General features: G+C 39.2%; 1 protein-coding gene across 2 annotated transcripts in view; it reads right to left on the reverse strand.

Annotated features, from left to right (window-relative positions):
• znrf2.S (zinc and ring finger 2, E3 ubiquitin protein ligase S homeolog) overlaps window positions 1–19,424 on the reverse strand; it is an 80,073-nt gene that overhangs the window by 12,774 nt on the left and 47,875 nt on the right. Inside the window, exon 2 of one of the 2 annotated variants that reach the window (XM_018269320.2) lies at window positions 7,191–7,286. The exons of the other annotated variant lie outside the window; for it this stretch is intronic. Within the exon in view, the coding sequence (XP_018124809.1) occupies window positions 7,191–7,286 (96 nt within the window). The remainder of the gene's footprint in view (window positions 1–7,190; window positions 7,287–19,424) is intronic. 2 annotated transcript variants of the gene reach the window in all.

Here is a 19,424-nt window from a genome sequence, read left to right on the forward strand (position 1 = left end):
GATACTTACAAGAATATATTTTTCACTCTTCCCACACAGAATTCCTGTGGCTGTCACACTACCCCAAAGTATACCCATTACCATAATATGAAAATAGAAATTATATCCATTACCATGCAATGTGTTCTTTTTTTTTCAAAATGCAATAATTTCTCATGTTTTCTCTCCAAACTTAGCACTGGTCATTTACCCAAAGGGCTACATTTTTGTTTCATCAGATCACAGTGCTTCTGTGTAAAATACCTCCGGCATACGTAAGCACTGTGCTCCGTATTTAAGAAGCTGAGTTTTATGATAAGATTGCTGGTAAAGTTACCTAATAACATTGAAACCGTGTTAGTGCACACATTTTTGTAATGAACTTTTGCATAACTGACACGCCTAAATGTCTACAGATCTTGTCATTAATTCAACCTTTGTTCAACAGGACCACAGTAAATGGGACTTGTCCTGAAAATGTGTTCTGCCTATGCCTTTAGAAAGAAAGCTACCGAAGCAGTTTATTTCTAATAGATTAGCCACAATAGTGCAAGCTATAACACTATATTTATTCTGTAGAATGCTTTACCATACCTGAGTAAACAGCCCTAGAACCTCACTCTGTTTGTTTAGGATAGCAGCTACCATATTAGCTTGGAGTGACATCACTTCCTGCCTGAGTCTCTCCCTGCTCACTCATACTGTAGCTCTGGGCTCAGATTACAGCAGGGAGGGGAGGAGAGAGGGGAGAAAGGGGAGGAGGAGAGGAACAAACTGAGCATGCTCAAGCCCTAGCCCTGGCGGTTTATGCTGAAAACTGTTAAATTCAGCAAATATATAGTTGCACATTAAAAGCTGCAGAAATAAGCCATCAAATTAAGGGTTAATGTCATACTGGGTTTATTCTTGCCTTGTGTATAAGCACAGGCTGAGAAGCAGGCCCTCCACTCATATCTTGTTTGTGTGTCCCAGGAGCTGGCCTCGCTGCAGATACATCAGGGATCCCCAACCTTTTGGGGGGGAACACTAACATGAACAATTTTATTGGGGTGCCAAATAAGTGCTGTGATTGGCCATTTTAAAGCCCCTGTGTGGCAACCTACATCGAGGCTCTATTGGCAGTACACCTGGATTTTTATACAACCAAAACTAGCCTCCAAGCCAGGAATTTAAAAATAAGCACCTGCTTTGAGGCCACTGGGAGCAACAACCAAGGGGTTGGAGAGCAACATGTTGCTCATGAGCTACTGGTTGGAAGTCACTGAGATACATGAAGGTGATTTAGTTGCTGAAATGTGTGAATATGTATTTCAGCCCCACAATGCGCTTCCTGTGTGTGCACCCAGGCCAGAAAAGAAGACTGAAGATATGATGCATGTGTGGCATTAACCTTGATTGGATTCCATGTCCAGCCTTTGAGCAGGGGTGGCAAACTTTTGGGAAATTTCTGTGTGACTACATTTAGACCTTTAATTTGTAAGGCACTGCTATCTGTATAGCAGGAGTCAAATTTTAAGAAGGTTTTAGTGAAAATTAGGGTGCACCGAATCCAGGATTCGGTTCGGGATTCGGCCTTTTTAAGTAGGATTCGGACGAATCCTTCTGCCTGGCCGAATCGGAATCCTAATTTGCATATTCAAATTAGGCATGGGGAGGGAAATTGCGTGACTTTTTGTCACAAAACAAGGAAGTAAAAAAACATTTTCCCCTTCCCATCCCTAATTTGCATATGCAGTATTCGGCTGAATCTTTTGTGAAGGATTCGGGGGTTCAGCCGAATCCAAAATAGTGGATTCGGTGCATCCCTAGTGAAAATGCAAACAAAATTGCAGCCTTTGTAGATGGATTTTCTAGACATGTCCCTGAATTATCCAGCGATCTGGCAACCCTACACTACAACCCTATATCGCAATGCAAATAGACTGAACAGTAACTGTATATAGAATACAAGCTAAGTAAAATTGCAGCTTACAGTTTAAGTACAAACCAACCTGACTGGGGTTTGATGAGAATATGGAGTCATTCTGGGCTCATATAAAGACTATTGGTGGCCTATTCCTCCTCTGCGCTATTCTTTCATTCAATCCTTGCTCACAGAAAAAAAGAAAACACCCCTTTAGGATCTGTTCCCTTGCTATGATTTTTTTCTCAGATATGTAATTTATGCTGGCATTTAGACATTTCAATTAAACAGAACATCATGGATCAAGAACGAGCTGACTGCATTGAAAATGAAGATATGTCTGCCATCCCATGTTATCGGTGGTATTTAAAGGTCATCTGAATGAACACTCTGACAGAAAATGATCAGTGCAACAGAGCGTTCAGTTAGTTAATGCACAAGGAAGGCATATATATCTATAAATCATTAGACGTAGAGAACTGCTATAAAGTTTAATTGTGTGTATACCTTTCTTCATCCATATTAATGTGGTATTGCATATTCCCATCATGCCATCCAGTTTACTGTAACTGCTTAATCTCAATGATTAGAAACAAGCAGATCCACTTTAAACAATTTTCTGATTACTGGATTTAACTCTTTGGAACCATTATGTCAACTTCATCTAACATTATGGGGCAGATTTATCAAGGGTCGAATAGTAAATAATTTTTTTTTTTTTTTTTTGGTCAAAACTCTTAAAATCGAATTGTGAATTATCCAAACTCAATTTGAATTTTAATTCAAAATTTAATTTAAATCCGATATTTATCAAACCTATACCCTGGGAATAATTTGAAATCAACACCTTAAACCTGCTGAGTTCCTGTATAAGTCAATGGGAATTCGAGTATTTTCCACCTTAAACCTGCTGAGTTCATGTAGTAGTCAATGGCGGAGGTCCAGTGACCAATTTGAAGATTTTAATAGCCTTACTGAACTTTTTTTCGGAGAGAAAAAACTTAATTTGAGTTTAGTCGTATTCGAAAGTTTTCGAGTCTGTAAAATCTGTTCAAGTTTTAGACATTCAAATATTTTCTTAAATAACAAGTAAAAAAAAAAAAAAAAAAAGTACCTGAATTTTAAATTTGACCTTTGATAAATCTTCCCTTATATCTTGTCCAATCTAGTTAACATTAAGGGCAGAGACACACGGTCAGATTCGGGGAGATTAGTCGCCAGGCTAGTCGACTAATCTCCTCTCTTCGGGGCGACTTCCAGCGGCTAGAATGTAAATCGACGTCAGGATGGCACTCAGAGAACTTCGTTTTCTGAAGTCGCCCAAATTTGCCTCACAAGGAAACTTCGGGCAACTATAGTTAATAGTTACAAATACTATAAATAGGCCCAACCAGCGAGCTGAGATTGATAATAAAGTTAATGGCAAGGAAAACTACTGAACGTTATTTTCCTATTATGGCTTATTATTTAACAGGGAAGTAGTGCATTTGCAAGCAGTAGTACCGGAATCCATTTGGTGGGACTTTATAAAATAACTGGCATACCTACATTAATGTGGAACAGAGCCCTTTGGAGCAGGCTGATGGCCTACAGACGTCCAGTTAATCGTCTACTGCTTACAGAGACGCACAGTAATGCTTTGTTCTCGAGTTATTTTAACATAAACTAGAGCCTGGTTTTATTCAATACCCGTAGAAGCATCCAGAGCTAAAGCGTGCAGCTGGAAGTGAAATGTAAACCTAACACCCACATCATAAGTACACTAGATGAATGGAATATTTTAAACATCTGCTTTGAGTGGGCAGAAAGCTTTAGTGTATGTAACAGTCCTGTAAACCATTATGAGGTTCTGAGAAGTCCCAAGAAATCTGTTTTTACATTTTTATGCATTTTAAGGTAAAAGTGTTCATTTACGATTAATAACTGCAGCAATGGGTACAGAATGGAGTCCATTTAAACCCCATACACAATGCAGTCTTCTCTTACTTGTACTGCCTGATAAGTGGCACAATGTGATGCATGTTCTGCTGTAAGCGAAGAGCCCTCCTTGTCTGTGATATCTTTATGTTGCAGTTGAAATGGAAGAGCGTGTAAGTGCAGCCCATGACCTGCATTTATGATCATCTTAATTATCAATACACCATTGGTACCTTTTGGGGAGTGTAATCTCAAGTACTAAACGCTACTATGCATTTTCAGATACATTTGGCACAATGTTCTGGGAATGTATAGTTCATATTGAAATGTTGCTTATCTGCTAGTTATTTTTCATTAAAGTGATACTGACACTAAAAAATTATTCTTTAAAATATTTATGTATATATTAAAAGTTACCTATAGCTCATGTTGATCACTTTGCACTGAAATGTCTGTTTTTTTAAGTAATTGTTACTTGAATTTCCTCAACCTGACTGTTTTGCCAACCTGACTGCCCCTTCACAACATGCCAGTTAGTTAATAGTTATTTCTAATGCTATCAGACTACTGAAGCTCAAATATGGCAGCCCCCTCATGGAGGAACATGGGGGATCAGATGGGTAATACAAAAACATCTGCAAATATTGTTATGGCAAAATTATGGATATCATGCGAAGACAATATTATGATAGATGTAAAAAAGGTTTAATTTCTGGTGTCAGTATCTCTTTAAAGAAAGAGCAGGGCACATAACTCAGTTTATTATATACAGAGCTTTCTTCAGAGTGTGAGCTGACATATGGGTAAGTTGGGAAATTCTCCATTAATAAGAGATGCATCTCACAAACAGTGGGTTCTGTTGCATTTGCTATCTGTGGAGAATTTTTTCAATTTACCGTGGCAAAGAAAATGTGACTATTCCTTTTCATATACAGGTATAGGATCCCTTATCTGGAAACTCGATATCCAGAAAGCTCAGAATTACGGAATCTCCCAGACACTCTATTTTATCCAAATAATCCAAATTTTTAAAAATGATTTCCCTTTTCTCTGTTATAAAAAACAGTAGCTTGTACTTGATCCCAACTAAGACATAATTAATCCTTATTGGAAGCAAAACCAGCCCATTGGGTTTATTTAATGTTAAAATGAATTTCTAGTAGACTTAAGGCATGAAGACCCAAATTAGGGAAAGATCCGTTATCCGGAAAACCCCAGGTCCCAAGCATTATGGATAACAGGTCTTATACCTGTATACAACCATGGACAGAAGGGCCATTCTGCATCAGTAATCTACATTTCGCACAATACAATGTATGTTGAATAAAGGTCAAACGTCCACATTTGGTTTCATAAATGAAGCAGATTTCAACCATATTGCACAGCTATCTAGCTATATATATATATATATAACACCTTTTGGAGTCAAATTTAGTAAACCATCCTGTAATTATGCTGCATCACAGAAAGTCTATCCAAACATAAGATGTTATGTGCTGATCATTTCAGCAGGTGCAAAAAAAAAAAAAAAAGTACAGCTCATACTCACTTCCCCTTCCCCCAAACTTTCCATCAAAGATTTGCCTTATTTAAAGGAGAAGAAAAGGTTACAACTAAGTAAGCTTTATCAGAAAGGTCTATATAAATACACCAGTAAACCCTCAAAGTAATGCTTCTCTGAGTCCTCTGTCAAATGAAAAACAGGACTCTACCTTTTAGTGCAAACACAAGAGCCAGGGTGTCAGAGGATCGGCTGATACAGCACACTGGGAGGCACATTTATTAAAGTTCGAATTTCAAATTCATGTGAATTTTATTTTAACTCTTTTAAATTCAAATATACAGGTATAGGACATATTATCCAGAATGCTTGGGACCTGGGGGGGTTCTGGATAACAGCTCTTTCCATAATTTGGATCTTCATACTCTAAGTCTATTAGAAAATCATGTAAACATTAAACAAACCAAATAGGCTTGGTTTGGATCAAGTTCAAGGTAATATTTTAATATTACAGAGAAAAAGGAAATCATTTTTAAAAATGTGGATTATGTGGATAAAATGGAAAGGAGCTTTCTGGATAATGGGTTTCCGGATAACTGATCCTACACATGTACTCAAAATTCGATTGGGGGGTTATTTAATAAATCGAATATCTAAAACGCTAATTTTACCAACTCAAAAACTCTAATCAAATTCGACTAAGTTCGAAGCAAGGCTAGTAGTAACATGTCCAAATTGATGCCTGGACCTCTCCCATTGACTTATACATCAACTCAGCAGGTTTTAGGTGGCGAATAGCCAAATTTGAATTTTTAAAGGGCCACTGTTTGATAAATCTCCAAATTTGAATTCAAATTGAGTTTGAATAATTCACAATTCGAATCTGAGAGTTTTGACCATAATTTTTTTTTAAAATAAATCTGCCCCGAGTGTTTGTGTAAGCATTCTAACACACTTGGGGTAGATTTATCAAATTAGAACTCACTTACTTTCTATTCATTCCTATGAAATTTTTAGAACTATATTTATCAAATGTTGATCCATTGATAAATACGATTCTAAAAAATCCATAGGAATGAATATAAAGTAAGAGAGTTTTTCTCCGGTTAGTTCTCTCACATTTTGGTAAATCTGCCCTTATAGTCATCTTGGCTAGAAATGACCCTACAGTGTGAACTAGTTGTGAGACTAAATTGCAAAGTATTCATTTTTTTTTCCTTTAAAATATTCTAAAATGTGTTAATATTCTAAAATGTGTTAATATTCTAAAATGTGTTAATATTCTAAAATGTGTTAAAGAGATGATATAACTTTTACTTCATAGCTTTAAAGTGGACCTGTCACCCAGACACAAAAATCTGTATAATAAAAGTCCTTTTCAAATTAAACATGAAATCCAATTTCTATTTTTTATTAAAGCATTCATGGCCATTGTAAGCTCATTTAAAAATCTCAGCTGTCAATCAAATATTGTCTGCCCCTCCTCTATGCCATGGGCATAGAGGCGGGGCAGGCAATTACTTTCACTTTCCATTCAGCACTTCCTAGATGTCACTGCTCTCTCCACATTCCCCTGTTCTCGTTAACATTTAATTGTGTAGCCAGGGCATGGGGATGGACATCGGGTCCCCCATTCTGGTGCACAAACAAGATTCTGAGATGATACAAGACTTGTCTTAATAACAGTGTCCACAAAATGGCTGCTGCCTGCTTGTTATAATTATGAATTCCCAGACTGAAGGAAACAAGATTCAAATAATTTATACAGTGTAATTAAAGTTCATTGTGCTTGACTAATGTGATAAAATAGGATTTTGAATATTTTTTTGGGGTGACGGGTCCCCTTTAAGTTCTACCTTCAGTTTATCATAAACAACAATTATTACTTACCATTGTAGGTTATTCTTGGCTTTGTCAAGCACATGACAAGGTGCAAATCCATTTCATCTGTGGGAATGAATTTTGAGCAGACTGGGCACTTAAAACCTGTTAAAAGATATATATATATATATTTGTTAGCAATATAAATCTCTCAACTTAATGAATTTGTATCTAAAGATGGTCATAAACATCTTGTTTGGCAATCTGGGCCCAAAAGGTGGGCATGACATTGAACCCCAGTCCAGTATGCTTGAGCCAGGAGCCAAATTAAAATTAATCATCACCTTTGGTTGGATATGATAAACTCTTACTTTGCTACTTTTCTTCATTTAGGGGCAGATTTATTAGGGGTCGAATAGTAAATTCGAATTTTAATTTTTTTTATGTCAAAATTCACACATTTTAAATTTGAATCCCCCAATTTAAATGTAAATTCGAATGTGAGATTTATCACATCTCGACCATGGAAACAGGTCTAATTCGAATATTCGGCACCTAAATCCTGTCGAGTTCATTTTCAAGTCAAAGGCAGAAGCCCATTTGAATATGTTAATTGCCTTCCTGACATTTGAGTTTTTGCCCATATGAGGACTGCGAATATCCTTGACCCAGTGCAGCTTCCAAAGGTCCCTTTCATGGGCATACACACAAATTATGGACATCTTTATTTGGAGCCAAAGAAACTGCTAATAAGTATTTGAAGTATGAAAGGAAACCGGAGTAACAGGATAAAAATCAGCCGAAGGCAGGGAGAGCGTACAAACTCCATGGCGACAGTGCCAAGACGCTAAAGACTATCATACAGCCTGATAATTAGCTTGACAATCCATACTAAATAAATTTTTCCTTCCCTTATACTGTACACTTTCTGTGAACTTCCGGTTTTGTATGCTGTTACTTTGATACATGGACAGTCATGTGAACAGTACAGGCAGGAAAACAAGGCATTCGGCTTTAGTTTCACTACATCAAAACTAAACAAAAAAAGATTTCCTTTGTACTGTCAGTTCCCCTCATAAGGTTCAATGTGAAATAAAATGTGGAAGTGTTTTCTATAAAATTGAGTGCCTGCTAGGAAGCCTCCAGTTCAATTTGAGCATAATGCAAAAATATGGATGCCAATTAGCATTGAATTTGGCTGCAGCTTGCATGTGGCCAATCACATGCAAGATGCAGCAGGTTTTACTGCTTTACTGCACTAAGCATCAATTACAACATCAGCATTACAACGTTGTTAGATGTTTTGTCCTGAAGACCCCTTTTTTGTAAAAAACTTGAAGGCAAATAACAACTTTACTGTATAGTCTCCAACACTCAAATCTGTGCAAGAGTTACTTTACATCATGCTGCATCCGATAATTGGTTTAACCAAAGGAGCAAGTGCCCTTTATACAGAAAGCATGACATTTATTTTGTTCAATTAAGAAACACCATCAAATATCATTTTTGCATTTTAGGATTCATTTTTGTAGGGGTACTATGGCAAAAAATTAAAGTGTAATATAAACCTTCTCATGGGGAAAAACCTTTCTAAATAAAAACAAGGAAAAATTCTGTACTGCTTTTATCAAGTGAATCTTCAATATCCCTCCCTCAGCAATCAGTCTTTCTACATACAGCTGTCAGAGTCAGATTCTGACTGACAAGTCAAATACATTGGCGTGTGCTCCTTTGCCTAGACAATGTATTAGAGCCAACTGTCTTTCAAAATAACCTAAATCAACAATTGTACATTGTTAAATTGACATTTTCTATACCTTCGCTGGAAACAAGCTTAGGTTGTTAACTGGCTGACACCAAATGATGGAGTTGTGCCCCTTTTAAGCATATTTAGCTAAACCATTTGTGATTCAGGTTTTTTTCCCAACTCTACTCTACAATATAAAACTCAATATATGTTTCTCTTTAAAGAGTTTCAAAGAAATACATAAGGTTAATTGATTTCTTCCCAGTAGGTTTATTTATATGATCAGTCATTCTTATGATGTATTTTCACCTAGCCAGTTTTAACTCTTTCATCTATGTGCACATTTATTAGGGAAAGCGTGGGCACTGACCAAAGACCAAAGCTGCTCAGTTGCCAAATGTGAGGTAAGTTCTCATTTTGCAGCAATAACATAATATGACATCAGAAATATATTGAGCACCCCGTAGAGTTAGTCCCATAAAACAATACATGTGTGCAGGGCTATAAAAATGTCACTGATATGCATATACATCTGAAAAGTGCTGCAAATCATAGCACACACATTAGAGGTTCATCTTTATTATATCATCTTAAAAGCACAAACGTAAAAGACCAGAGAGAGAAGCATGACAGATAGCTTTACTCATTTTGTTTTTCCTCGGGAGCCCCACGTCCCGGGTCAGACACCGGGAAAAAAACAGATAGGCAGCCCCTGGCTCTTGTGGGCGCCTTCCTGCTGCGGGCTCCCGGAAAAAGCAGCCATCGCACAAACGCACGTACGCAACAATATTCCTTCCTGCCAGGGCTGTCTGGAAAATAAAGTGCGCGCATGTGCAGAAGCTCACACAGCAGTGGCGGTGCCCCCAGTCCGAGCCTGCCAAAGTCCACTCGTATGTCACTGTTTCATAAGCTTATAGGGTTCTAGCTTTCAATTTAAAGGAGAACGAAACCCTAAATATTAATGTGGCTAAAAATGCCATGTTTTATATACTGAACTTATTGCACCAGCCTAACATTTTTAGGTTCTCCATAGCAGCAATGATCCAGGACTTCAAACTTTTCACAGGGGGTCACCACCTTGGTAAGTGTCTGCCACACTCACATAGTCAGTGGGCTCTGAGCAGCTGTTGAGAAGCTAAGTTTAGGGGTTGTTGTAAATTGTTAAGCAGAAAATTAGGTTTTTCTGTAATATAAGTTGATGCTACAATGCGGATTATTAAATTCTGATGCAAGTTGCACTGATTTCTATGCTGCCATGTAGTCATTATCTGTATTAATTACTAATCAGCCCTATATTGTGACATTTCTATTCTATGTGTACTGTATATTGTGAGTCGGTCCCTAAGCTCAGTAAGTGACAGCAGCACAGAGCATTTGCAGTGAATCAGCAGAAAAGAAGATGGGGAGCTACTGGGGCATATTCAGAGGAACAGATTTTCCCTGCTAAAGGGCTGTAGTTGCCTTGAGCTGGTACAGAAGCCTAAAACATAATGTACAACATTTCTAGCTACTTATTTAGTTAAGCATTAGCTCTCGTTTAAGTATCCAGGCACTTGTAATTTCAGAAAACACGACGAACCATAATCTCTGCCAGCTGCTTGTTTTATACTTAGATATTTTATCTCAGTGTCCACTGCTAGATGCACAATTGATATTGATTTTTAATGAGGGCCAGATAACATTTACACTATGCTTGGAAGATTATTTTGTAAGGGGACATGTGTAAAAAAAAAACAAGAATGCTCCATTATACTCCCCTAAAAATATAAGGAATGACCTTAGAAAAGCTGCGTTTTGTGCTGCTTTATTAAACATTTTCCACCAAAAAAGTTCCACTGGCTGCAGCCTACAGTAATCAGCACTATGCACCGATCAGCAGCAAAATCAACCTGACAGGGAACTGCAGCATATGTTTGCCTGTGTGAATGCAGGGCTGTGATTGGCTACTGAGCTTTTGGCAAGGACTATTAGGACACACCAGGCCCGGACTGGCAATCTGTGGGTTCTGGCAAATGCCAGAGGGGCTGCTATAAAGTCCCATAGAAAGTCAGTATTTAGTGGGCTGGTGGGGGCTGTTTGGGCCTCTTTGTGGGCTGATTGGGCCTCTGTGTACCTGAAATGCCAGGGCCTATTTTAATTCTCAGTCCGGACCTGGGACACACTTACAGTATTTGAAACAAAGACAGGCACCAGAGAGGATTTACAGGGAGATCCAATTAAGGGGTAATAATGTTTTTTTGGGGGGGGGGATCAGGCCATTTGTCAATTACGGTAAGATTTGGGGAAAATGCCTATTTCTGCCTTAGATATTCTTAGAACTTTGGGTGAATGGCTGATATTTTCTGTAATGTTATGAGCTAAGAGGTCCCTGACCAAAAGTTCGACCTCCAATAGGCTTTGAACTGCTAGCTAGTGTCTTTCCTTCCTTCCAGTGTTTACTTTTTGTACAGGTATGGAATCTAATCTGTTATTATGAAAGCTTGGGACCTTGGGTTTTGCAGATAAAGGATCTTTCCATAATTTGAATCGCCATATTTTAAGTCTGCTAAAAAACATTTAAACAATAAATAAATGCAAGAGGATTGTTTTACCACCAATATGGATTCATGAAACTTAGTTACAGGTATGGGACCTCTTATACAGAATTCTTGGGACATGGGGTTTTCAAGACAACGGCTCTTTCCGTAATGTGGATCTTCATAGCTTAATTCTACCATTAAATCATTGAAATATTAAATAAACACAATAGGTTGGTTTTGCTTCAAATAACAATTAATTATATTTTAGTGTGGATCAAGTACAAGGTACTGTTTTATTTTTACAGAGAAAAAGGAAATAATTTAAAAAAAATTGGATTATTTGGATAAAATGGAGTCTATAGGAGACAACCTTTCCATGATTCGGGACTTTCTGGGTAACGGATCCCATACCTGTACCATCAAGTACATGGTACTGTTTCATTATTACAGAGAAAAAGGAAATCATTTTTTAAAATTGTAATTATTTGCTTAAAATGGAGCCTATGGGAATGGCATTCCCATAATCTGGAGTTTTCCGTACCTCTAAAATTGTAAATAGACTATAGTTTAAACAAATAATTCCATTTTGAATTATATTCTTTTCTCTGTAATACTAAAACAGTACCTTATACTAGATCCAATATAAAATACATTTAATCCTTATTTTAGGCAAAACAATTCTATTGGGTTTAAATAATGTTTAAAATGTAAAAAAATGTAAAAAATGTTAAATGATTTTTTCGTAGACTTATGGTATGGAGATCCAAATTACAAAAAGACTCCTTATCTGGAAAACCCCAGTTCTGTGGTTTCTGGATAACAGCTCCCACACCCCCATATAGGGTTATTGGTCTTTATTTTAGAAAGAAAACTTGATTGGTTCCCTACGGTTACATATATTATACACACAGACTATTTAAAGGCATAAGGATGCTGTACATAAATCTCAAGTGCCAGTGTTACATCCTGTGCTCTCATTTGTATAAATGGAAGGGGAATTCTCTCTTCCACTAAGCCTCTAAGACTCAAGTCTTTTTGGCATTCAGACAGAAACAATGCTCTGTTTTGCAAGTCAGAAAGGCACATGAAGCTCTGAAGATGCATGGACGCTTCACTTGCCAAGTCTTGAGCACTTTTCTGTCTGCCATAATGGCAATGAAAATCATTATAATAATAGCAACAATGATGAATTATTATAAAGTGCTGACAGATTTCTTTTGACTATTAGGCACACAAGTACGTGTAACAAAAGACAAACTGTAAACTTATATTACAAACCTCTAACAGCTTTAAATGGCAGTGTTTTATTTAATGATTAAAGGTGGAATCAAACTCAGGACCACTGGACCACCCTGCTACATTCACCTCATTGAAGTGGACCTGTCACAAAAAACTGTATAATAAAAGTCCTTTTCAAATTAAACATTTTATTAAAGCATTCATAGCCCTTTTAAACTCATTTAAAAATCTCAGCTGTAAATCAAATATTGTCTGCCACTCCTCTATGCCCTGGGCATAGAGGCGGGGCAGACAATTACATTCAATTCAGCACTTCCTAGATGTCACTGCTCTCCCCACATTCCCCCGTTCTCTTCACCATTTAATTGTGTAGCCAGGGCATGGGGATGGACATCGGGTCCCCAATTCTGGTGCACAAACAAGATTCTGAGATGATTCAAGGCTTGCCTTAATAACAGTGTGCACAAAATGGCTGCTGCCTGCTTGCTATAATTTTGAAATCCCAGACTGAAGGAAGCAAGATTCAAATAATTTATATAGTGTAATTAAAGTTCATTTTGCTTGACTAATGTGATAAAATAGGATTTTGAATATTTTTTTTGGGTGACGGGTCCCCTTTAATCTGCATGGAGTTTGTATGTTCCCCATGTTTGTGTACGGTCCATTCATGTTCTCCAGAAAACATAAAGGCAGGTTCGTTGACTTTTGATAATATGGATGAGAAAGAGAGCGAGAGAGAGATAATGTGGTAAGGAATTTGGGTAAGTAAGTTCCACTGAAATTTCTGTAAAGAACAGTGTAAATATACTAGCACTATATAAAAGGACAATAAAAATGTATTTGGTCTCTATTTAGTGTTAATATGTTTGGTCTGCAATTGTCCAGTTTAAAATTTAGGCTGGTGGTGAGGGGCACTCAGTAATCCTTGCACGTGAACAGTAGAAGATGGCTTACATAAAAAGGGAAAGGAAAATAATACAAATGTAATCTGCTTTGTGGCTGTTGAAAGTACAGGTATGGGATCCTTTATCTGGAGCATAGGGCAGCAAAGTATGGCACACACAGGGAACATAGGACAAGCAGCACCCAAAGAGCATAGGGCAGGCAGAGTATGGCACACATAGGGAGCATATGTCAGGCAGAGTATGGCACACACAAGGAGCATAGGACAGGCAGAGTCTGGCACACACAGGGAGTATAGGACAGGCAGAGTATGGCACAAACAGGGAGCATATAGCAGACAGAGTATGGCACACACAGGGAGCATAGGACAGCCAGAGTATGGCACACACAGGGAGCATAGGACAGGCAGAGTATGGCACACACAGGAAGCATAGGACAGGCAGAGTATGGCACACACAGGGAGCATAGGACATGCACCGTATGGCACACACAGGGATCATAGGACAAGCAGCACCCAAAGAGCATAGGGCAGGCAGAGTATGGCACACATAGGGAGCATATGTCAGGCAGAGTATGGCACACACAAGGAGCATAGGACAGGCAGAGTCTGGCACACACAGGGAGTATAGGACAGGCAGAGTATGGCACAAACAAGGAGCATATAGCAGGCAGAGTATGGCACACACACAGGTAGCACAGGACAGGCAGAGTCTGGCACACACAGGGAGCATAGGACAGGCAGAGTATGGCACACACAGGAAGCATAGGGCAGGCAGAACAATGCAGGACACAGGGAAACCTATCAGGACCACTCTAAGATGTGCTACATACAGTAACAGTGCTGGTGCCCCTTCAGCAGTTTGTATGAGTGTGAACAGGTGAACAATGTGGGCAGTTTCAGTCTGGGTCTCAGGTGTGAACAGTACAGGGCTTTAGGGTGTGAACAATAGAGGTGTCAGAAGTGCAAACCATACAGGGGATCACAATATGAATTTGATGTTTAAACAATGCAGGGGCCAGATAATCTCTGTAGTTATACATTTTAAATCTTACATATGGTAAGCAAACACACATGCAGACTTTCATGTGGGGGGGGCACACAAGGAGGGGCCGCAAATTGGACAACCCTGCACTAGATTATACAGCTAAAAGTATACACTTGAACTGTGTTGGCAAAGTCAATTGAAATATATAAACTGCAAAATTCTAGTAAACTAATACAGAAAAAAACCCCTTAAATGCAGAGAAGCGCAGCGGAGCTCCCGGTCATCTTGCATTGCTTAGCATAGCCTTTTGGTCTCATCTCCGATTTGTGCACGCGCAGTTGAAGCCGATTCCTGACTTGGCCCAACTGCGCATGCTCCCGCAGGCTTAGTGTCTGCGGAGACCCGAAGACAATACTAAGTGCTGCGAGATGGTGACCGGGAGCTCCACTGAGCTTCTCTGCATTTAAGGGACAGATTTTTTTTAAAGAGTTTTTTTTTTACTAATGCACATCGCGGGAGGGAGAGAAGGGGGCAATGCCAGAAAGTTTAGGGGGGGGGGACTTTTATTAGGGGGGATTGTTCTCCTTTAACTTCCCATATTTTCAAAAATGCACACAAAACATACCACCCATGAAAATAACTTTACATAACCACATCATGCACACGGACTCAATTTTAACATTTAAAGGTCATGATACTGATACTGTCATGGGAAAAAAACATTTTTTTCAAAATAAATCAGTTAATAGTTCTGCTCCAGCAGAATTCTGCACTGTAATCAGATTTTTTTATATTCAATTTTGAAATCTGACATGGGGCTAGACATTTTGTCAATTTCCCAGCTGCCCCAAGTCATGTGACTTGTGCTTAGATAAACTTCAATCACTCTTTACTGCTGTACTGCAAGTTGGAGTGATATCACCCCCTCCCTTTCCCCCCCAGCAGCCAAACAAAAGAACAATGGGAAGGTAACCAGATAGCAGCTCCCTAACACAAGATAACAGCTGCCTGGTAGATCTAAGAACACCACTCAATAGTAAAAACCCATGTCCCACTGAGACACATTCAGTTACATTGAGAAGGAAAAACAGCAGCCTGCCAGAAAGCATTTCTCTCCTAAAGTGCAGGCACAAGTCACATGACCAGGGGCAGCTGGGAAATTGACAAAATGTCTAGCCCCATGTCAGATTTCAAAATTGAATATAAAAAAAATCTGTTTGCTCTCTTGAGAAATGGATTTCAGTGCAGAGTTCTGCTGGAGTAGCACTATTAACTGATGCGTTTTGAAAAAAACATGTTTTCTGATGACAGGATCCCTTTAAGTAAAATCAGACACCATATTAGAAATGTGAGCATAGTAGTAACATTTGATTTTTTTACTACCTAGTTATGCAAAGACAGCCTTGTGAATGCCAAACAAGCATTTATCTGTCTTCGCACATATAATTAGAAAATGAAGTAAAAGATTTGTCTGCAGATATCCCAGGAATGCAGATAAAGCACACTTTATAGCATAAAAAAAACAACTACTTTTGTCTGCCAACCACTGCAACCCAGGCAGCCATACCTACACTGATATTGTTCAAACTACTTTAGGACAGTTAGAGTGATTGTCAGCTTTTATTTTTTTTAAAAAAATTTCACTTAACTCAACCTATATAATGGATGAACTTTGACGAGACAGTCCAATATAGTAGCAGTGTTTACTTTCCTAATAAAACAGAGCTTTTTCAATACCTCCCAACATTTTAGAAATAAAAAGAGGGACAAAAAATGTGCCGCGCACAGCTCACGGATTATTTTGACCAAGCCCATTTTTGTGACCACACTCCCTAATTAGCATGTTCATTTTACAAAATTTTTCAGGTTATGAAAGTTTGAACATATTTCTGTGTTTTTCAGTTATTACAGTTTTGCTAATGAAGGTGAATTGTCCTTTAAGCTGTAACAGGGACCTGTTATCTAAATTGTTACAATTACTTATTTGCTTATCTCAAAATTGTTACAAAAGTATCTAATCTGAACCTTGTAGCTGTTCTGGGCTCTCTGCCAAAAGCCAATTAAATTTTTTTAGCTGTTTGGTGCAGAGAAATTCGAGACTTTCCAGTACAAACATGGGTCTGCGGGTTTGAGCTGTCAAAAGAGGGACTGTCCTGCTGAAAACGGGACAGTTGGGAGGTATGCTTTTACTGCAGGCAAACCACAAGCAGGCTCATGGCACACACTGCAGTTTTCAATCTGCACTTTTTAGTTGCATGAAAACCACCAAAAATCGCACCATGCTGCCTGTTACTGCCATGAATGGGAAGCACCTTTTAGAATCATTACTGGTGAAATCACGTAACAGTTTCTGGTTTTCTGAATGAATCCATGGTTATGACTCATGATTCATCTCTGTATTGTATTGGGAGAGGCATCCAAGGTTCAGGTTCCCAGTGCACATGGGTAAATACTTATCTTAAAGAAGGGTAAGGGGTACAGTCGTACAAATTATCATAAGCCAAAATAAAGAAAAAGCTCTGGTGAGGTAATGATTAGTTCATCTTTGAATATAATGGGTTTGGAGGGGGGAGGATTTTATTTTATTTTTTTTTAAACAGCAGCCGAACCTCAAATTTTTTAGCACATTGCTTTATATTTAGAGGAGTATAATGAACTGGGTGTGTACTTTACACAATATGTCCCCTTAAATCATGCATGTATAAACAAAAAAAAAATTGCAATTTCAATGCAACCTTTAATGAGGAGAATGTCATTGAGGAACCCCAAAATGAATAGTTAACCAACAGATAAATACTACAACTCTAAGGAAGAAGTGTGGAAGCAAAACAACAGAACTCTGTCTGTTAATTGGCTCATGTGACCTAACATGTACGGTTTGTTTGGTTGCACTGTGAATGATACGATCCAAGGGGGCTGCCCTTATTTTTTAAAATGGCAATTTTCTATTTAGGATTACCCAATGGCACATACTACTAAAAAAGTATATTATTATGAAAAAGGTTTATTTATATGAAGCAGGGTTTTACATATGAGCTGTTTTATCTTTTTATAGAGACCTATATTGTTTGGGGGGTATAGTTTTCCTTTAAGTAACTCACTAGTCAGTTGGAAAAACTCTGTGACTGAATACAACACCATTCTAGGTCATAATCAACCTAGTTTTTAAAACCAAATTTTTTTTAGGAAGAAACTAAACTTGCTGACCACTAACTTGAATTGCCAGCATCACAGACCTATGATGGCCAACATGTTCATCCTATATAATAAAGTTGAAGTGTCTCTGCGTCCAGTCCCTGTGTCCGTGGGATTGCGCTACTGCGCATGTGCCCCACGGACCGTCTCAACTGATGGCGCGACCGTTACTCACCAGAGGGCGTTTCACTGGGCGGGCCAATGGGAGCGCCCAGTCATTCCTCGGCAGTGGGCATGGCTAACGACAACCAATAGCCGGGCGGTGGTGGGAAGACGCTCTGTGGGCGTGGCCTGTTGCGGCCAAGGGGAGCCGGAAATTCCTTTTCAAAAATGGTGTGCGATGCGCATCCTTGTGTCCGTGACGTTATTTTGGCGCGAAGGTCCCGCAGTAAATGCAAAGGAGGGGCAGGGTTATTTTTCTCATTCGCCCGCAGCGCCTGTGACGTGTGAGGAGGGGGCGGGGCTTGGATGCTGTACCTCATGACGGACACGTCTCCCATGTGTAGCGGAGGCGGCGGCCATGTTGTCCCTATTGTTTCAGCTGTTTGTGGGTAAATTATGACTGTGACAGGGAGGCGGGGGTTGTAGTTACACAACAGCGAGAAGCCGAGTCATTTGTGTCCGACTGATTCGTGTCATTGTTCATCCTTTAAGTGGGGCGGCGACAATGTTTTAAGGGCAACAGAAATATGAGTTTTATTTATAACTCCCCCTCCCATTGGCTCCAGTGAGTGACCGGCAGTAACTGCTCCGAGATAAATATCACATTTGCCTGTTTTTATGTCTTGCCCTTTACACTGAGTGAGAAACATTAGGGGCTAATGTAATAATAACCTGCTGGGCTGTCTCATGCCCAGAGGCCCCTCAGCTGGACGCCCTGTATTTACTCTCATGGGGCTCAGGGTATGGGGGGTAATTAGGGACGAGAAAAACTCTGGCACTCAAGGCAAGTGAAATGCAGGGGTTCCCCCTTGCTTTTATTTCTTGTGTATGGGGGGTAATTAGGGACCCCATAGAGGCACCACAATGTAAGTCATTTATTCTGGTCATTAAGACTCAGCCCAGAGGGTCACAATATAATCACTTAGGTGATCATGGCCTAAGGGAAACACTTCCAATAACTGGATGAATTATAACAGGCTCTTTGAAGGGAGTGGAATTTATGTAATTGTTCCAGACAATGTGAGCGGCCTGTGAGTACAGATTGTAATTACCTCACCAGACATTAAAGGGAAAGTTCTGCCTCTGTATAAGACATTCCTGCACTGTCACCCTCTGTTCTGCCAAAGTATGTAACATTCCTGCACTGTCACCCTCTGTTCTGCCCGAGTATGTAACATTCTTGAACTGTCACCCTCAGTTCTGCCCAAGTATACAACATTCCTGCACTGCCACCCTCTGTTCTGTCCAAGTATGTAACATTCCTGCACTGTTACCCTCTGTTCTGCCCAAATATGTAACATTCCTGCACTGTCACCCTCTGTTCTGCCCAAATATGTAACATTCCTGCACTGCCACCCTCTGTTCTGCCCAAGTATGTAACATTCCTGCACTGTCACCCTCTGTTCTGTCCAAGTATGTAACATTCCTGCACTATCACCCTCTGTTCTGCCCAAATATGTAACATTCCTGCACTGTCACCCTCTGTTCTGCCCAAGTTTACAACACTCCTGCACTGCCACCCTCTGTTCTGTCCAAGTATGTAACATTCCTG

Source organism: Xenopus laevis, chromosome 6S (assembly GCF_017654675.1).
Source record: "Xenopus laevis strain J_2021 chromosome 6S, Xenopus_laevis_v10.1, whole genome shotgun sequence".
NCBI classification, from domain to species: domain Eukaryota; kingdom Metazoa; phylum Chordata; class Amphibia; order Anura; family Pipidae; genus Xenopus; species Xenopus laevis.